The sequence below is a fragment of the Citrus sinensis genome, chromosome 2 (assembly GCF_022201045.2).
Source record: "Citrus sinensis cultivar Valencia sweet orange chromosome 2, DVS_A1.0, whole genome shotgun sequence".
Classification (NCBI taxonomy): Eukaryota; Viridiplantae; Streptophyta; class Magnoliopsida; order Sapindales; family Rutaceae; genus Citrus; species Citrus sinensis.
The window spans coordinates 25,667,833-25,686,388 of NC_068557.1; the positions used below are offsets into that span (position 1 = coordinate 25,667,833).

An 18,556-nucleotide genomic window follows, 5' to 3' on the forward strand; every position below is an offset into this window, starting at 1 on the left:
ATTTTTTTTTACCAATTATTAAAAAACGGCTTAACCAAATATATTTTGTATTTTTTATTCTTGGAAAACAAAAAAAAACACCTAGCAAAAATCGTCACCTAACACACCCTTAATTACAACTAATTTTCTTTCTTCATGACAAATTTTAAACGCTGAAAGCCCATTTTGTGATATTGACACCAAAAAAGATGAAATAAAGATGTTGTTTGTTTATCTTCAAATACCCAAACTTCTCGGGTCCAAAAATAAAATTAAACTAGAAAAAGAAAAATTACAGAAATTTCTTTCAAGCCTCACGAGGCACCGGGGTTCCAATATGTCAAATTGTCAGCAATAAATTAGACCATAATCATAATCAAGCTTTTTCATACTTAATTAGAATAGTGTATTATCTACAAGCTGTAGCAAAAACAAAAGTTTGCGTCGTATTGTGACTTCGTTTAATTTTATTTATTTATTTATTTTTTTAAAAAAAGATGAGTGCTTTGAACAAGAAAAGGTTTCGTGTGTACTAGTGACAATTTTTTTTTTTTAATTACCATTTAGATAAGGTTTAAAAACGTCATCAGCTATTAGGTCAAGATTCTACATTTGCACGTTACTTTGATCAATAATAACAGTCTATATAAATACTTTCAATTGAATCTATGAATTGATCACTCCTAAAACTCTTCGGTCTCCTCGTATTCTCTTGTTCAATTTCGTTCGATGCGACTAGATCTCTCATTATCATCTGCAAAAATCAAAAGAATTTGTGTTAAGCAAGGATGGGCCGACACCCAAAACCTCAGGGAGAGGAATTAGGCCAGGCTTGTGCCGCATTGAATTCATTTAGGGACTCAACTCTGTGTGGAAATGTTAACTCGTCGGCCAAGAGAGGCCCATAGTTAATTCGTAGGTAGTTAAGACTCCGGCCCATGAAGATGTGGGTGTGATAGCTCTTGTGGCTTTGTGCTCTAGACTAAACCTAAATGGGGATGACAAATTTGTGGCATTGAATATGGATGACATCACTACTATTCTTCCCTCATCCTTGTTGTTCATTTCTATCCTATAAATTCTAGAAGTCTGATGGTCAGTTAGAATTTGGATGGAACTTTTTTGAATTTGAATATGAAATAGATATCCATACTTACAAGATTGTAATTCCCAAGTTAAAATCATAGTGTGCTCATGCAAAAATGACACCGTGTTAAGGGCCTAATTTCTTAATAACCCAAGTGTTCCAACAACATATCTAATAGTAATAAGTATCTATTTAATTTCATAAGCTCTTTTTAAATTTTGTTGTTGTTTGATTATTTTTTGAGTACAACATTTGAAGATTAAATAATTTATTTTGTCTTTACTAGGAAAAGTTTAAATTTTGCGCTTTTGAGAGTAGCGGTTGTATAGCTTTTTAAAAATGTTAAAATATTTAAAATATCTTTTACTTACTCAACAATCTTATTTCATAACATGACTTTAAAAAACATGCCTATTAAAGTAATTTATAATTTTTAATAAAAGTTATCATTAACAATCAAACAATTAATTTTTTCTTTTAGTAAAAACTTTATTTATAAAAACTCTACTAACCGTAGCTTTATTTAATAAGTTTTATTTGAAATATTATACCAAATAGAACCTAACCCCATGCATGGTGCTTGCCATCGTTTCGGTAATTTTGGTGCTCTTTTAATTTTCTTACGGTTCATTAAAGTTCTAAACATATGATACTCGAGTAAAGCCAATATCTTTTAGTTCACGTTAATTATATAAATTGCATGTATAGTTTGTAACTTGCTTTTTATTTGTAGAAGTCTTAGGTATTTTCTCTATACACACTGTAATCCGTTAGATTATTGCCTTAGATAGTTACTAACCAAGCAAGTAAAAGTAAAATACACATGATTATATATTTTACGCATATAATGAATTCAATATTTTCCTTTAGATTTTTATGCATGATTATATAATTATATCACAATGTAGGTTTTCACTAATTGTTATAACCCCACCCACGCACACCTCCAAAACTAATTTAGTCAGAGAAACACACCTAGCATGTAGAGCACTAGACTAGGAAACATGCCAACCAAAAAGGAAGAGTTAGGAAATGGTATTAGTACAAAAGCAAAGATTAATTACAATAGTAATTAAGAAATTAACCTAACTTGGTCTCCAAAGCTAAAACTAGTAGATTTTAAGCTCTGCTATACTATATATCTCAAATTTTTTATCTCAAAAAACTATTTCAAATGATATGGTATTCACTAATTAGTTGGTGAAGATTATACAGTTACTTTACTTAAATCTTATAATAAATTACGAACTAATAAATGAATTATCATTTCATTTGGTATGAAATTTGGAATGTCTGTCATTGTTCTTTTGAGCTGGACAATCAAGAGAAGTAGAAGATTAAAAAATTGATTTAAATTTTTTCCACTCTTCTACCTTTCATAATTAAAAATAATAATAAAAGACATGAACCTAACCTAGTGCAAAAGCATCATTTTCAAGGAAACTTCGATTATCATGATCAAGGATAATTGTTTAATTTAGGCAATAAATTATTAAACTCATTAATTTGTCTGGTCAAATAGAGTCAACATATATAGATGTGCTCTAGACAAAACTACATAGTTCAAAGGTAGAGTTGAGAATTATTTAACAATAAATATGAACATGGCATGCAAAAATCTGATACCCACATTCTTCTCAATTCTCATTGTGCTTGTAAATTAATAATGGCCATATTCGCAGCAGTCTATATGACTTGGAACATGAATTCACCCACATATATTATTTAATTTTCTAGGGTTCTGGCGAGGCTCTGTTATATAGGATCATGCGCAAAGCAAGTAATTATGCAACCGCACGCGCACTGACTCACTGCCTCTCAGTCCTTGCACTAGAGGCTGAGGCTGAGGCTGAGGCTCTCTCCCTCTTCTGGGTTTCTGTAAACAAACCCATCATCATGTTCATCTCTATCATAATTATTGTAACATATATATTCTGAATATTCTATTGGACGGTTGGTAATACAAAATCAGGTTATACAAGTGTCATGTTTTATATAAATTCATATTAATTGCTACACGGGCTTGATATATAAATATATTTGGATGTGCATTGTACAATGATTCAGAAAAAAGAGTAATTCTCTTCTCGATACTTTTGTCTTTTGAATCTCTTTTTACTCCTTGGATCTCCCATTAACCCGCTTTCTATCATTCCCTTTCTGTCATAGATTTATTACTTGTTTATTATTTAGTTTTGTTCAATTACTAGTCCTTGAAGCATACATTCTAAAATCTAAAGGAAGCAGCAGGCCTAGGCAGACAGCTTCACTAAAACCAGCAGCACGTCTCACAAGCATGGCTTCACATGCGAATGCAACTGACAAAATGGTGTCTCCCTCTTGTGTATTTTTTTTTCGTTATTTTTTTCCCTAGAAAAGACAAGCACGATTTAAGCTATATATAGCCATTAGATGACCACAGCATGACCTGGCAAGACAATTGTTTGGTGTATTAAATGATTTTCTTCATATTGGCACATTATTAACTGAGCATCAAAAAGAATATTAGAGACAAAATCAAGTGATTCAATTAAAGTTTATTGAGGAAGAAATGTTCACTAAAGAAAAGCATTTTCTGTACTTCCTTGAAGAGTTCAAGTTCAAGCATCAATGTATTTTATTTTCTATCGTGCTTTTGAGTTGGTTTTGTCAATGTTTATGCACACACAAAGGCGTGGGTAATCAGATATAATTAAGCATTTAAGTTAATTATAACAACTTTCGGTACATGCACATTTCTCCCAAGAATCATAAACTTTTCTTAAATTTCCATGCTTTCCTGTGCACATTTGCACATGCACCAAACAATTTAAACACTATATATATATTGTTGCATTATGAGCTTGGTGCAAGTTGTGGATTAACTTATAACCAAAATATTTATCTAATAATTTCTTGTTATTTAGAGAAATTAAGCAGAAAAAATTATTATGCATGACCTTAGTAGAAAACCCGATTTGTATTTATGAACAAATTAATTAAAAAACTTCATGACCTTCAGCAATGCCGCATTGCACCGATTTACAAATGATCTAACAAACTTCATCAATTTTTTTCAGAAGTTGAATGAAATCGTTTTTTTTTTTTTTTTTTTTGGATAGTCAAAACAGGATAAGGATTCAGTGTTGAGCTGAATTTTTGCTGAGCACTAAATTAATAATTGTTAGGTAAGAAAAAAAAACTCAAAATAAGTTTTGATCATTGATTCAGTGCTTAGCAAAAAAAAAAAAAAAAAACTTAGCACTGAATCCTAATCCGTCAAGAGAAACTAGCTGCCTCAATTATAGTTAACGGGTGGTGACAAATTTAAAGAAACCAATAATATTCACTCATATTCCTTCCAATGGTTCAAAGGCATATTCTATACAAAATGGCATAAAAGGAAACTAATAAAACATTTGAAATGGGGGATCCATCTTCTAAATTTTTATACACATAATGGTCTTAACATATTTGTATGACATAATAGTTTTGATTGTTTTTATATATGTATTTGATAATAGTTCTTATTCTTGCCATATTTGTATCACATAGTGATCCACGAAATGGTTTTATTCTTGTCATTTCTGCATATCATTATAGTCATGATCCTTGCCATTTGTGCATCATCACAACCATATATTCGTGCATGTTAGAATACATCTACATGTGATTCCTATCAGTTAGGCCAAAAGAGAACTTAATCAACTTTTAACCAAATTAGTAATTATAATGAGCACTTCTCATTTTGTTAATGGGATGATTGGGAACATCTACCATATGAATAAAGTTAATGCATCTCGTCAACAAGTCTTTGATTGATTTTTTTTTAGAAGTCTTTGATTATTTTGAAATGCTTATGAAATTATTAAAAGCATATTTTCAAATAGTTAAGGTCTTAAGGATGCACCTCTACGTCTAGTAGGGTATGTGGGGGTCTTTTGAAGAAATATCTAGTAGAGTATGTGGGGGTCTATTGACTCAAAAAAAATTGGAAGACATGTTTTATCAAAATACTTCCAAACACAAGCTGGTTTTGAGTAACTATAAGTCTCATCAAATGAGCTGGAAAAACAGATGGATAGGGGGAGGTCTTACCCTTACCTATGATTGCTGCCCAATAATTTCATCATTCGTCAGAAAACGGAAATTTGATAACCAAATTAAACAATACATATATATATGGCTTAGATATGATGGAAACCTACATACATTAACACTATGTACATGAATCATTGGCCGCGCGCAGATTGGTCCACATGACCCAACTAACATATATAAATATTTTTGAACATTCAACGATGTAGATGAAATTGTCAAAATTGTGAGTTCCCAGAAACATATTTGGAGTTTTCAGATAAAGGCTACTAATGCTTGCAGCTCATCCTTTAGCTGTTCATCACAGAAGTTTCTATGATTGTTTCAGTTGATATATAAACTTCAACATTTGGGAAAAAGAGACCAAAAAAAAAAAAAAAAGAGGATCTTTATGAACTGAAGTTGGCATTGCATAGTCTTCGAGGAGGCCAAAATTTGCCCATAATTTGAATCACTGTTACGCTTCCACACAATATGACATTATTCGTTTTGGTTTTATGTGAGAGTGCTCTTAACTAGCACATGCATATATAAACAATTAACTAATTAGATGCGTGTATATATATTTAATTCTTGATGGAGTTGCATTGATCTAAAACGAATCCAAAAATGATTCTACTTACGCGTATGCTGGATTAATTAACGCCAATGATGTTTTATATTTCAGTTCTTTGCTTTCTACGTGCAAGCCTCAAGCAAGAGATGCATATTTCAAGTTTAAGAAAGAAATACAGATGGATGAGTTTCAATAAATAAAAGACAATGTTTCTTAAATTGTCTTGCTTTCAATGCTGTCAACTGCAAGCTATCACTTGTACAAGCCGTTTGATGGGCATATTTGGACTCTGCAATTAATGGTAGTCAAATCGACAATTCATTTTACATGCATCATCAATTTAAGTGCAGAGTTTGAATGACTTTGAGGAGTGATAGGAGTTAAATGTCATTCTTCAAAATCTAATGCCTGGCTGCCTGCAAGCAATTATGATGATGCGGACAAGAGAAAGGAATTGCAATTTCACTGTACAAATCTGAAAATAAGGTATCTTACCCATGTCACTTTCCCAAAATCAGACTTGTTGCAAACTCGTGAATTTTTGGTTTTTGACCAACATTATTCTAGTATCCTCATAAAAAAAAGCTTACTAGACAAATGGCTCTATTGGCTGGCTGCTCTAATGGCTTGATGATGTCTAATGTAATTAAAGATAGATACATACACAGATACACTCAACTTTTAGAATGAAAAAAATTGAATAATCCAGACAGGGATTCTTCGATTCCCCTTAAATTCTGTTCACTATATTTTTATTATAAAGCAGACTTTTCACATTAAGAATTTGACGAAGGTTTGAGGATTTGGACATAACGGACAGGATAAACAGAAGTCTTACAAAATGGTAAATAAACTAACAAACAAAAAAAAAAAAAAGGTCCTCAAATGAGAAAAAGATTACGCAAAGGAGACAAAGAATAAAATAAATAAATGAATGAAAAAATTGTAAGAGAGAAAAAAATAAAAATGTGCCATTAGAATGCGTGCCGACTCTAATCCAAAACCAAAAAGAGGCCAAAGCCGAAGAAACCGAAAAGGCCCCTTTTGTACCATATGAACGAACTATAAGGTTTCCCTTTTCATTTGCACACACCCTCCACACTCTAATTGTGAACTTTAAACTTTCCCACACTCCTCATACATTTGGCTGGAGACCCAAAGATACCAACCAAGATTCTAAAAAATGTGGTATCAATTTTAGATTAATTATGATATCCTCCTTATGTACAAAATATTATAAAAAAAAAAAAAAAAAAAAATACCGCCAGGAGAGTACAAAGTTTAGTAGAATTCACAAAGTACGTTTGCCTTCCAAAATTTTCTAGCTCTTTTGTATAATTTTTTTTTTTCTTTTTCTTTTTTTGGAATTTTAAAGTCCCGATGCTTCAAAATTGGTTGGAGGATTTAACCTAAAATTTTAAACAAAATAGAGGGCTAGCTGGAAAAGGCTGGAAAACCTACTCATCCAAGAATCGCTTCACAATCTTCACGCTTGGTTCCACCACCTGCCTCTCCCAGACACATCTCCATTCCTGGTCTCCGTTCACCAACATCCTAAACGCCGTCGTTGCGTCCAGTCTCCGTAGGTCCCACCCGGCCCTTTCCAATTTGAAGATTTTGTCAATCTGCCTCTTCGCCAGTCGACGCGTGTTCTCCTTTATCTCTCTCACGGCCTCTTGATAGACCCCTCGCCGCACAGGATCCCACTCCCCCTTGACTTCCACCGATGCTGGAGGGTACATCTTGAAATACCGCTCGAACTCGGGCACCCCGATTGCTTTCAGCAACCCGACGCCGAGACTCACTGAGTTGTTGTTCCTCATTCTGTCCGAGTCGAAGAACTCTGCCAGCTCTTCAAACATCCCCGACTCGAGCATGTCATCAACCCGTTTGTTCAGATAATCGTATAAGAGCTGTAATGACGAGTCAACCCATAAGAAACAACAGTTATATCTCAAGCTCGAACTCACTGAGTCAGAATCAAACCGGTCGTCGAAAACGCTCAACCCCCGGTCATATTCTTGAACGAGTAATGAGTAAATGAAGGAGTTGGAGCCACCAACTAAAAGGGGAGTCTTTTTACGAGAAATAATATCGGAAATGGCGTTATCAGCTTGTAGGCGAAAGTCGTCGGGAGTGAACTCGACGTCGTCGGGGACGAACTCGCCGAGGAGGTGATGGGGGACGTTATGCCTTTTGTGTGAAGGAATCTTGTTGGTCGTGATATCGAGGCCCTTGTAGACTTGCATTTTGTCGGAGTTGATGATTTCAGAAGGGAAGAAACGGGTCGCAAGATCGATGGAAAGGCCGGACTTTCCGGTGCCGGTGGCGCCCATGATGACGACAAGTTTGTCTTTTTTACTGTGGGCGGGGGCCGGGGTGTGGCTGGTGGAGGCCATGACGGTCTTTCGCCAGCGCGAACGGCGGCGCTTTGGATGGAGAAAAGGTGAATAGAAAGAGGAGTAATGTTGTTGTTGTTGGTGGTGGTAACAAGCAGGAGTTGGTGGTGAAAAGAGAAAAAGTCTCATAACAGGCTGCGTGTCTGGTGGAACATACAAAAAAGTTGATGTTTACACATGTAATGTTAACAGACGATGCAAGTAGGCAACAGAGCAGTCGTACGGTAACCCCTGGGCAGCGAAGGTGATGAGATGATGACGACGACGACTGTTTTGGCAGCAAATGGATTACGATGCTGCTGGTTTTTAGAGAAATTTGCAAGGGAGAGAGAGAGAGAGAGAGAGAGAGAGAGCGCTCGCTCTTCTTCTTATTAATTAACACACGTATTTATGTCCTCGCCCTTCTCACTCTCTTCTCTTTTTTGTTTCAGCGATGGTATAATTATATAAAATTTTTGTACAAATTTATCTTATATAAATTGATGTGATATTAATTTATTAATTAAATAAAAATATAAAATGATATAAATAAATCATGCGAATTAAAAAATATTTAATTTAATTAATAAATTAACGGCACATTACTTTATACAAAATAAATTTATATATTGATATACATGAACATGATGGAATTTTATAACATATATCCGTGATTTGTAGTTTGTAAAACTTTTTTTTTCCCCTCACAAGGTTCTTGTTCTTACTTGTTAGATTTCGTCATTTCATTAACAAAATCAATGTTGTCACCATTACAAATCTAAAATAAATTAATTTAATAATTTGAAGTTGAGATCAAATTCCAGTACTAAGTACATTTCCAGTAAGTACAAAATTGATAATTGGCTTTTTATAAGCACTTGATGGTAAACCCTCATCCTCTAATTCTTTTTGTTTCATCAATATCAAAATTAATTTTTTTTTTTTTTTGTGTGGAATTAACATGATAGATATTCAATTTTCAAGTTGATCATTTAGTTCATCGTCTGTTCTCAATGGAATTGTTCAAATAATAAGAAACATATGAATAACAATTTTATTTAATGGGGGGACATGTGAGCCGAAAATATGAGTCGTTCGCCATAGTTTGCTCATCATGACTAAAAACTAGTTTGCGTTTCTCATAGCTTTTAAACATTAACATTAATACCATGAATTTACAGTTCTTAAAAACAAATTTAAAGAGTAATAATGAAGAAGAAGAGGAATATATATTGGGTCTAAAATATCAGATTTAGAGAGGTGTTAAAAGTACAATTTTTATTTTTAAATCTTAAAAGCGTGTTTATGAAAAAAAAAAAAAAAAGTCAGGTGAAAACATAAATTTTAATTACTTGCGTTGAAATTACTAAAATGGATAAGTTTTGTTATTTCTATTAATTTATATATATTAATGATAATTATTAATCTAATACTAAAAAAGACAAGTTTCGTATATGGTAATATATTAATGATACGGCAACGGCTAGAATTATTTTAGATTAACGGTAGTTATTTGTATTAATTTATGTTAATGAAAAATTAAAATTTTTTATTTATATTAATGACCAATTAAAATTGTAAAAAAGCTCGCCGTTCTCCGTGGACGGCGCCGCCGCCGGCGACGGTAGAATGACAGACGGGAGGCTAATTTTGGTATCATCGGATACATAATTTTCCGATCTGTATAATGGTATCACAATCGGTGGAAAAAAAATAATCCTATGTTGGCAACAATTGTACCTAAAGAGCGGCGGCCCAATAACTCCATCTGCAGACGACAGCTCATTTACAAGCACCGTCATGGTATTCCAAGTCGGCAGCAGCCTATGAAACTGACGGAGGAGGGTGTGCACCACATCGATCCTCCGTTAACCGGAGACGGCTACGTTGCCTGATCATCGGAAAATTTACGCCGACAAATTTTTTTTAATCTATTTTATAATATTTAGATATTACTTATATTTGTTGTAAGTTTTTTTTTTTTTGGAATTTAGTGCTTTAATTAAGGATACTTTTAGCATTGTTCCTTTGCAAAATTGGATTATGAAAAAAATGATTTTTAAAAATTTACTTAAGAATTAGTAAAAAAAAATTGATAATTCGAAGATCAAATTTTAAATATGATGACTAAATACTTTTTAGACTTAAATTATCAAATAATTACTTGTTTCATAATATGATGCAAGCACAAAAATTGTACTCATAAATCATTGATTTATTAAAGGTTCTTAGAGCATCTCCAAAATACTCTTCAAATAAGATTTTATTACTTATTTGAAGAGCCACATCAACATTTAAAATTTCAAAAGACATTCCAATAAAAATTCTTTAAATAAGAAATAATTCTCTCTCTTTAATTTTGTAGAGTTACTTTCTTACTTTTCAATTTATATTTTATTAGAGAAAGAGATAGAAATACTTTAATTATTATTTATTTTTCTTTTGAAAAAATATTTATTTGATTAAAATAATATTAACTTATTTCTATTTAAAGAGTTTTTTAAAAAAATAACATATTTTTTTACTCTCTTTTTTTGTCATATAAGTAAACAAATAAATATTTAAAAAATAAAATTAATAGAGCCTTTTGGAGATACTGTTAAAAATGTGATCTAAACCAAAATCAAATTTGGATAGTATAATTGGTTATGCTTTTTTTTATTATTATATATATAATCAAATGAAGAAGTTTTAAAGATCCAGTTAGACGGATTCATTTAATCTATGTTTACGTGTCAGGTGGAAGCGGGGTGTGGAGTGTCATGGGTGATATAATCAAGTTTTTTATATATGTATATATATATATATATTGCAAAAACAAAAATGACGGCAGGAATTTTTTTTTTTTTTTAAAATAAAGCATTAAGGCTAAACAAGTGTATAGGGATGGCAATGAGGTGGGGTGGGGGTAGGGAGGCCTACCCTATTAGAAATTTTTGCCTCAATTATCTACCTCATTCTCTAATAATTTTAGTGGGGTGGGGATGAAGAATCTCCATGTGGAGAATGATTTCCCCATCCCCATCCCATTCTTTATTTATCTATTTTATAATATGTATAAATACATTATTTTAGTAAGTTAAAAATTAGAGACTTAAAATAAAATCATCAATATATTATAAAGTATTTAAATTCTTTTAAAAAAATATCTAAAAGTTTGAAACAATATCTTAAAATGATATTAAAAGTGAAAAATATTTAAAGAACGTAGCACCTTAAAAGAGAAAAGAAAATATAAAAATGTTTCAGAGTTGAAAAATATTATAAGATTTTCTTTCATTCATATCTTGTTTATATTGCATAAAAATTAAAAAAAATTATTAATTAACATTATAATTGATAAAATAAAAATTATTAAATAAGAATTAAAAATATATTTATATATAATGAGGATTGAGGTGGGGAGTACAAAACCAAACCCCACCCCATTAAAAATTTAAGAATTATTTTTCCCCCACTCCCCACCCCATTCTCCAAAAATTATTTAAAATTTTTTCCTTTTGGGGTGGGGCTCCATAGAACCCCAAACCCGTGGATGATTTTGCCATCCCTACAAGTGTACCCTAGTTTGTTATTTTACTAAAATTTAGGGAGTTAATTGTTATTAGCCCAAATTAAAAAAAAAAAAAAAGGTACGAAGTATGAGCACAGTCGTAAAAATGATGGGGCACTTGGCGCGCGTGCAAAAAATGAATAATATTAATAAAAAGAGGAATCAATTGGGCATAAGGAAATTCTTAAGTTCTAAAATGAATATTGAAAAACTGAACCGCGAGAATAAATATATGAAGAATTAATCTAGATATAGATACATGTTTTTGAGCTGGCAAATGACGAGGCTAAATAAATCTATTTATCAATTGGTGGAGAGGACAGTGTCTTGGGTTGCAAGAATCCATGTATATGGGTATTTTTTGTTTTATCAAATTTCCAAAAAAAAAAAGGTGTACAAATAATATATTTTAGAGTGACGAATTACCATATTTTTATTTTATTAATGCATTGATATTTTTCATGTTATATCTACTTCATCTATAAATTTTCTTTTACATATTTTAAAAGTATCTTTTGTGTATTCTGTTTGGGGGGTGGGGGGGAAAGTAAAGTGTGACAGTGAAAGTGGATAATTATCCAAAAATCTTTAAGTTGGATTGATTGATATTTTCTCTTCTTAACTTTGAAGTGAAGGGTTTGACTCTCCTTGGAGAATTTAAAGATTTTCTTTTCTTTTCTTTTCTTCTAAGTTATTCTTCAATTGTGTATAACTTTAGACTTTGGTTGTTTATATTAATGGGCTCATGTACCCATATGTAGATTCTATATATACATATATATTAAAAAAAAAAGGTAGGCAATTACGTTTCTAAAATTTGTAATTTTTTTTTAAAATATGGAATTTATCCAAATTCACTTTTTAGCTACTTATTTTTTTTTAAAAAAATTGAGCTCGAGTGTCTAGCAAAATAAAATTACTTCAAAATTACTCAGCCACATCTTAGGGGTAATTTTTTTTTTTTTTGGTTAAATCTAATGTAGCTAGATAGTCTTAAAAATATGTCTCTTATTGGCTTAATCATCTAGAAGAGTAGTATTAAAAATATAAATAAATAAAAGAAAAGAGAAAGAATCTATTGCATAAATTATACTATATTCTTGTTGCCTCTTAATAAATTATTGTGTGTGGTGTGAATACATATATACATACTAAGCTGAATTCGTAATTTTGTTTTCCGTTGGTACTTTCCATCCAAAGTATAATGCACAAAAGCACAAATTTAATCATAAGAATTAATCCATAAAAAAATGAGGATAATAGATAGAAATGGGAAGCGGCAAAAGACATTGTGAAACACATCGGACTTCTCGTCCATGCCAATGCTGTTACAATGTTCCCCTATGCCTGCCTCGACCCCCACCGGGGCCAATGTGCATGCCGGGTTAGCCGGGACCACCCATAATTTCAACACAATAGACCGTCGCCGGTCGCTGTGGTAGCTGCTGACCCTCTTCCGACAGTGATTGTGGGATTGTTTTTCAATTGCTGGTTACCTGTTTGGACCAAATGTTTCTGCTTGTGTTCTGTTTTGCCAACCTCACAAATTACAGCACTAATGCTCCTGTTTTCTTTTAAAAGTGAAAATGTCTTGTTCGAGGAACATGATTGAATTCCAAGGTTTCATCCATGTATTGGACTACATTTTATTTTATTTTTTTTATTCTTCTATTTTTATTTGATTCTATTCTCTCGTTTAACATTCTTTGATTTGTTCGTGAGAAGGAACAATTGAACAAACATTTCACATGGGAAAATTCAATATCATTGAATTTGTAAAATATATATTAAATAAATAGGGGAACCACATAAATTTGTAAGGACCATGATCCTCCCCCAAATTTATTTATGGGAAAAAAATAATTTATATTTCTTCCCCTTAGAAAAAAAAAAAGAATCATCCTCATTTTGAATTCTCCAAACTTAAATCGAGACTTGTCAATAACTAGAATATTTTTTTTTTTTGGGTTAGTAACCAAATTTATTTATTTAATTTATTATTTACGAATAACCCTATTAAAAATGAGACATGATATAATTCATTTTCATTATAGATCTATTGTTATTTTTTTTAATTCAAATTTACATTTTTTTTTATCGCAATCCTAGAATTTAATCAATTTGTGGGATATTTATCGAATATACTACTATTATAGAAAAGAGATCCGTCACTCCCAATTCAACAATAATCATTCCATTCATTTTCTATTATTATCACCAGATCAAATGTTTTGACTCATTGTTATTTGAATATCTTCAGTTTTAAGGTCAATTGAAAATGGGTCGGTCGTAAATGATCAATCATAAAACAAGAAATTAATTAGATACCTTCCATATATAAATAGGCAAAAGTGCTGAAATAAAATGAAATGATTTGTTTGAATTTATATGGCATTGATTGAAATTATATGAATGAGAAGTGAATGAAATGATTCCCACTTAAGAAAAAATCCCACCGTTGAAATGGACCCTAAGGTCATGTTTGGTTTGAAGAAAAGGGAGGAGAGGAAAATAGTGGAATGGAGAGAAAGGGAGAAGAAAGGAATGAAGAAGAATAGTGAAATTAAATTTGGTTGTTTGGTTTGATATAAAATTTGATAAGGAAATTAATTATAATTTTTTTCTTTAGACAAATTTATCGTTTACTTTAAATATTAAACTATTTATATTAGTAATAATATATATATATATATATATATATATATATATAATAAAATGGCGGTCCGGTGGCCGGCGGCGGAGGTCCGGTGACTTTCTAGTGCAAGTCCATTTATTATATTAAATAAATAAAATAAAATTATAAATAATAATTATTAATGACATTAAATAAAGTTAAAAAATTGAAGGGTAATTTTGAAAATTTTAGTTTCTAATATAAGATGAATTTAAATTCTTCACTACTTAGTATAGAATTCAAATTCTACATTATGATGGATATTAAATTTTAATGGAAATTAAATTCTTATACATTTTGTCAAACCAAACAATGGAAATAAACAGAGAATTTAAATTACTTTCCTTTCCTACATTATCTCCTCCCAACCAAACACCAACTAAGTTTAGAGGCATCCCTCTCTTTACGTGAAGGTAATTAGACTAAAGTTGTCACTAGATCTGTGTTAATTAAATTTGATATATATGCGAGTAACATTAAATTACTCACCAAGATTTTTTTTCCATAGTTTTAGTAATTAGAATATAAACAAAGCTAAAGTATAGTTTAATTTCAAGTTTATTTTGTGTTAAATTAAGCTGATATGTATTTTATAGATTGAATCGATAAAACAAGTGGTGTTATAGCCATATGTTTTAATAATGTTTATAGAAAAATCGGATATTATTTATTTTATTATAGTTTAATTATTTTTTTAAATCTCAAAAACACATGAGTAATTTTCATTTTATTATTAAATTAATTCAATTATTAATGGTACATAAGTCAATTTATTTTATTTACATCTTAGATTATTTGAACTTATAAAATTCCTCAGTAAATCCATTTACTCAATTCACCCATGATTAAAATTCAAATAGTGACATTTTACTTATAATTCCTAAATTAACCCTAATTAAATATTCATTCTCTTATTTTTCATTTTCGTTAAAAGAAAAAAAAAGTGCAATAATCAAATGTTATACTTCTTTTGTTGAAAAAATAGCATACTAATATGCTATTTTGAGGCACATTTTGAGTGAGACTCACTTAGCGAAAGTGGAAAATCTTGAGAGGTTTGGATTTTACTCCATAAACACTTTGAAATGATATATTTATTCACTCAAAATGATGCTTGGGTGAATAAGAAATTGACTCTCAAAGTGCACCATTGAAATTGAAAATTTGAAAGGAAATGAGACTTATCCCACAAGAGAAAAATAAGTTAAGGAATTTGTGTTTATATATAGATACTTATCCATGCATGAACAAGGATTTTAAGGATAAAAGTTCTCTCTACACGCGCGTGCGTAGGGAAGGTTGAGAATTCAAAACCGATTTGGTTGAACTCGTGCGCATCCTGCGTACTCAAATGTCAACCCAAAATCACCCAGGCTTGCATGGCCATGTTTTTAATTTCCTTTTAAATTTTTGTAACAGATTCACAATTATTTGTGAATGAAATTTTGAGTTGTTGCTCAGTTCAATTTTTTTAATTCAATGGCTTTGTAATAACTTCGCAATTATTTATAAATTTTATTTTGGGCTGTTATACGATTCAATTTTCAAATTGAATAGGCTGAATTGAATTGTTTAAATTCAATGGGCTGTTACAACATTAAATCACATATTTTGAATTCGGAAATTCAATTTTATACTACTGTTACATACCCACATGTGTATAAAAGACAACTTCCTCTTCTATTTTTTACACTGAGCAACCAGCACATACAACACTTAAAAATTTTATTTCCTCCTTCTGACGTCTTCATTTTTTATCGAGTTTCTCCATTGTTGTGGTTCACCATAATTATTTGTCTGTGCTTGACGGATAATTCGTACCCATTGTATCCTGAGAAATAGTTGCCGGCAAACCTAAAGTACTGCAGTATGTGGTAAATTTGTTTTAAGAAAACTGTGTTACAGGCCTCGAGTTTATTTTCTTTGTTTCGTTATTTTTTTTTTACTTCTGTTGTTCGTTATTAGTTGTTCGTTCCGTGATTTCCAATTGTTGTTTTTGCTGTTGTTTGATTATGTTATTAATATCTTCTTCGTCCATCTTTCTTCATAGTAACACAAAATCAAACATCGAATATCTTTTCCTTCTTCGTTTTTTTTTTTTTTCACTTTCTATTAACTCGATCCAAACTTGAAAACAAAGAAGACAGATTCACTGTGACCTAGAAATAAACGAAAATTGTAGTGGTTTATTATGTATATGTAGTAAATTTACTAATATAAATTTTTATTAAATTATGGGTTTGGTGAGTATATCTATGAGTTCAAATAGTCACACTCTTAATTATATTTCTAAATATAATTATACTTTACAACCATTGGCCTCAAACAATTTGGTCAAGTGATTTTCGAGTAGCTTTTGTTAGCTGTTATCTGAGTTCAAATCTTGAGGAATAAAACTAGAGGGAAACAAAAAATAGAAGAAAGAGTTAAATCCAATCATATTTAAATAATTAAATTCAAATTCAAATTCAAATTTTTTTTAGATAAATTTTTTAGTCCTCTTTATTTTTTGTGTCATATAGATTTTTGACTATCTTTGACCATTATAATTGTCTTAACATAAATTTAATTCGATTATTTTACCTTCATAACATAAAATAACCAAAATTACATGGAAAAAAAATGTACCATTATGTTTTCAAGACTGCTTATTATCGATTTTCTACCCAAAACAGAAAAGAAATTTTTACAAATAACCGTATTAAAAATGAGACATTATCTAATTCTTTTTCATTATAGATATATTGAAGCGTACAATATTAATTTTTAATTCAAATTTACATTTTTTTTTTTTTGCAATTCTAGAATTTAATCAATTTGAGGGATTTTTTTTTTACATACTACTATTATCGACGAGAGATCCATGACTCCCAATTCAACAATAATCATTTTATTATTAGCACCAGATCAAATGCTTGACTCATTGTTATTTGAATATCTTCAGTTTTAAGGTCAATTGAAAATGGGTTGGTCGTAAATGATCAATCATAAAACAAGAAATTAATTAGATACCTTTCATATATAACTAGGCACAAGTGCTGAAATAAAATGAAATGATTTGCTTGAATTTATATGGCATTGATTTAAATTATATGAATGAGAAGTGATTGAAATATTCAAGTTTAAGGAAAAATCCCCTTCGCTAAAATGGACCCTAAGTTTTAGAGGCATCCCTCTCTTTACATAAAGGTAACTAGACTAAAGTTGTCACTAGATCTGTTTTAACTAAATTTGACATATATGCGAGCAAAATTAAATTACTTGCTAAGATTTTTAAAAAGTATAAACAAAACTAAAGTACTATTTAATTTCAAGATGATTTTGAGTTCAATTAAGTCGATATGCATTTTGCAAATTGAATCGATAAAATATAGCCATATTTTTTTAAATAATATTTATGAAAAAGGATACTATTTATTTATGTAATATTTATTTTATTATAGTTTAATTATTTTCATGATTGTAAAGCTCAAAAACTCATGGCTAATTTACGTTTCATTATTAAATTAATTCAATTATTAAGGGGTACATAAGTCAGTTTATTTTATTTATAGATGAGATTGTTATTTGAACTTATAAGGGCTAGTTTGAGAATGTTATAGATTTTAAAATAATTATTGTTAGTTGTGCTGTAAAAATAATCAGTTGTGAAGAGAATCAGTTACGTGTTTGGTAAATTTTGTTTTGAGAATTAATGTGAGTTTTGATAGTAGTTATGGACGTTTGGTAAATTTTACTGTTAAACTGCTGAGAAAAAATAAATGACTAAAATGTACATAATGTAAGATAAAATTTACTTAACATATAAAATTTTTAATTGTGTATTATAATAATTTTTACTAAAAATAAAATTTATAATGTATTGATTTTATTTTCTTTATTTTTATCTTAAAAATTTGATAATTAAATTTATAATATAGTGAAACAAATTTAATAACAATTCGACCAACAAATTGATATTAATAAATTTATATTGATGAATTATAATAAAAATTTATTAAAAGATTGATTTTGTTTCCAATTTGAATAAGGATAATTTTAGATTTAGATTATTTATGAAACTATATTAAAAGATAAAATTGATTCTCAAAATCAGAATATAAAAGCTACTCATTCCTAACTTTTCAAAATCACCTATGGGAGAGGCTGATTTTGACAAAAGTGATTTTGATTTTTTTTTTTAACCAAACACTAAAATTAGCTTTTAGATTTTCAAAATCATTTCTAAGCGTCCCAAAAGCAATCCCAAACG

General features: G+C 30.2%; 1 protein-coding gene across 1 annotated transcript; it reads right to left on the reverse strand.

Moving 5' to 3' along the window:
- Nucleotides 1-6,873: 6,873 nt before the first annotated feature.
- LOC102626258 (adenylate isopentenyltransferase-like) lies at nucleotides 6,874-8,542 on the reverse strand. Its single transcript, XM_006469022.4, has one exon. The coding sequence runs from the start codon at nucleotides 8,225-8,227 to the stop codon at nucleotides 7,157-7,159; it is 1,071 nt and encodes a 356-aa protein (XP_006469085.2). The 5' UTR covers nucleotides 8,228-8,542; the 3' UTR covers nucleotides 6,874-7,156.
- Nucleotides 8,543-18,556: the final 10,014 nt, after the last annotated feature.

What these genes read in the sequence shown, in the direction of transcription:
- LOC102626258 (XM_006469022.4), bottom strand. Translation starts at nt 8,227, where the DNA reads ATGAGACTTTTTCTCTTTTCACCACCAACTCCTGCTTGTTACCACCAC.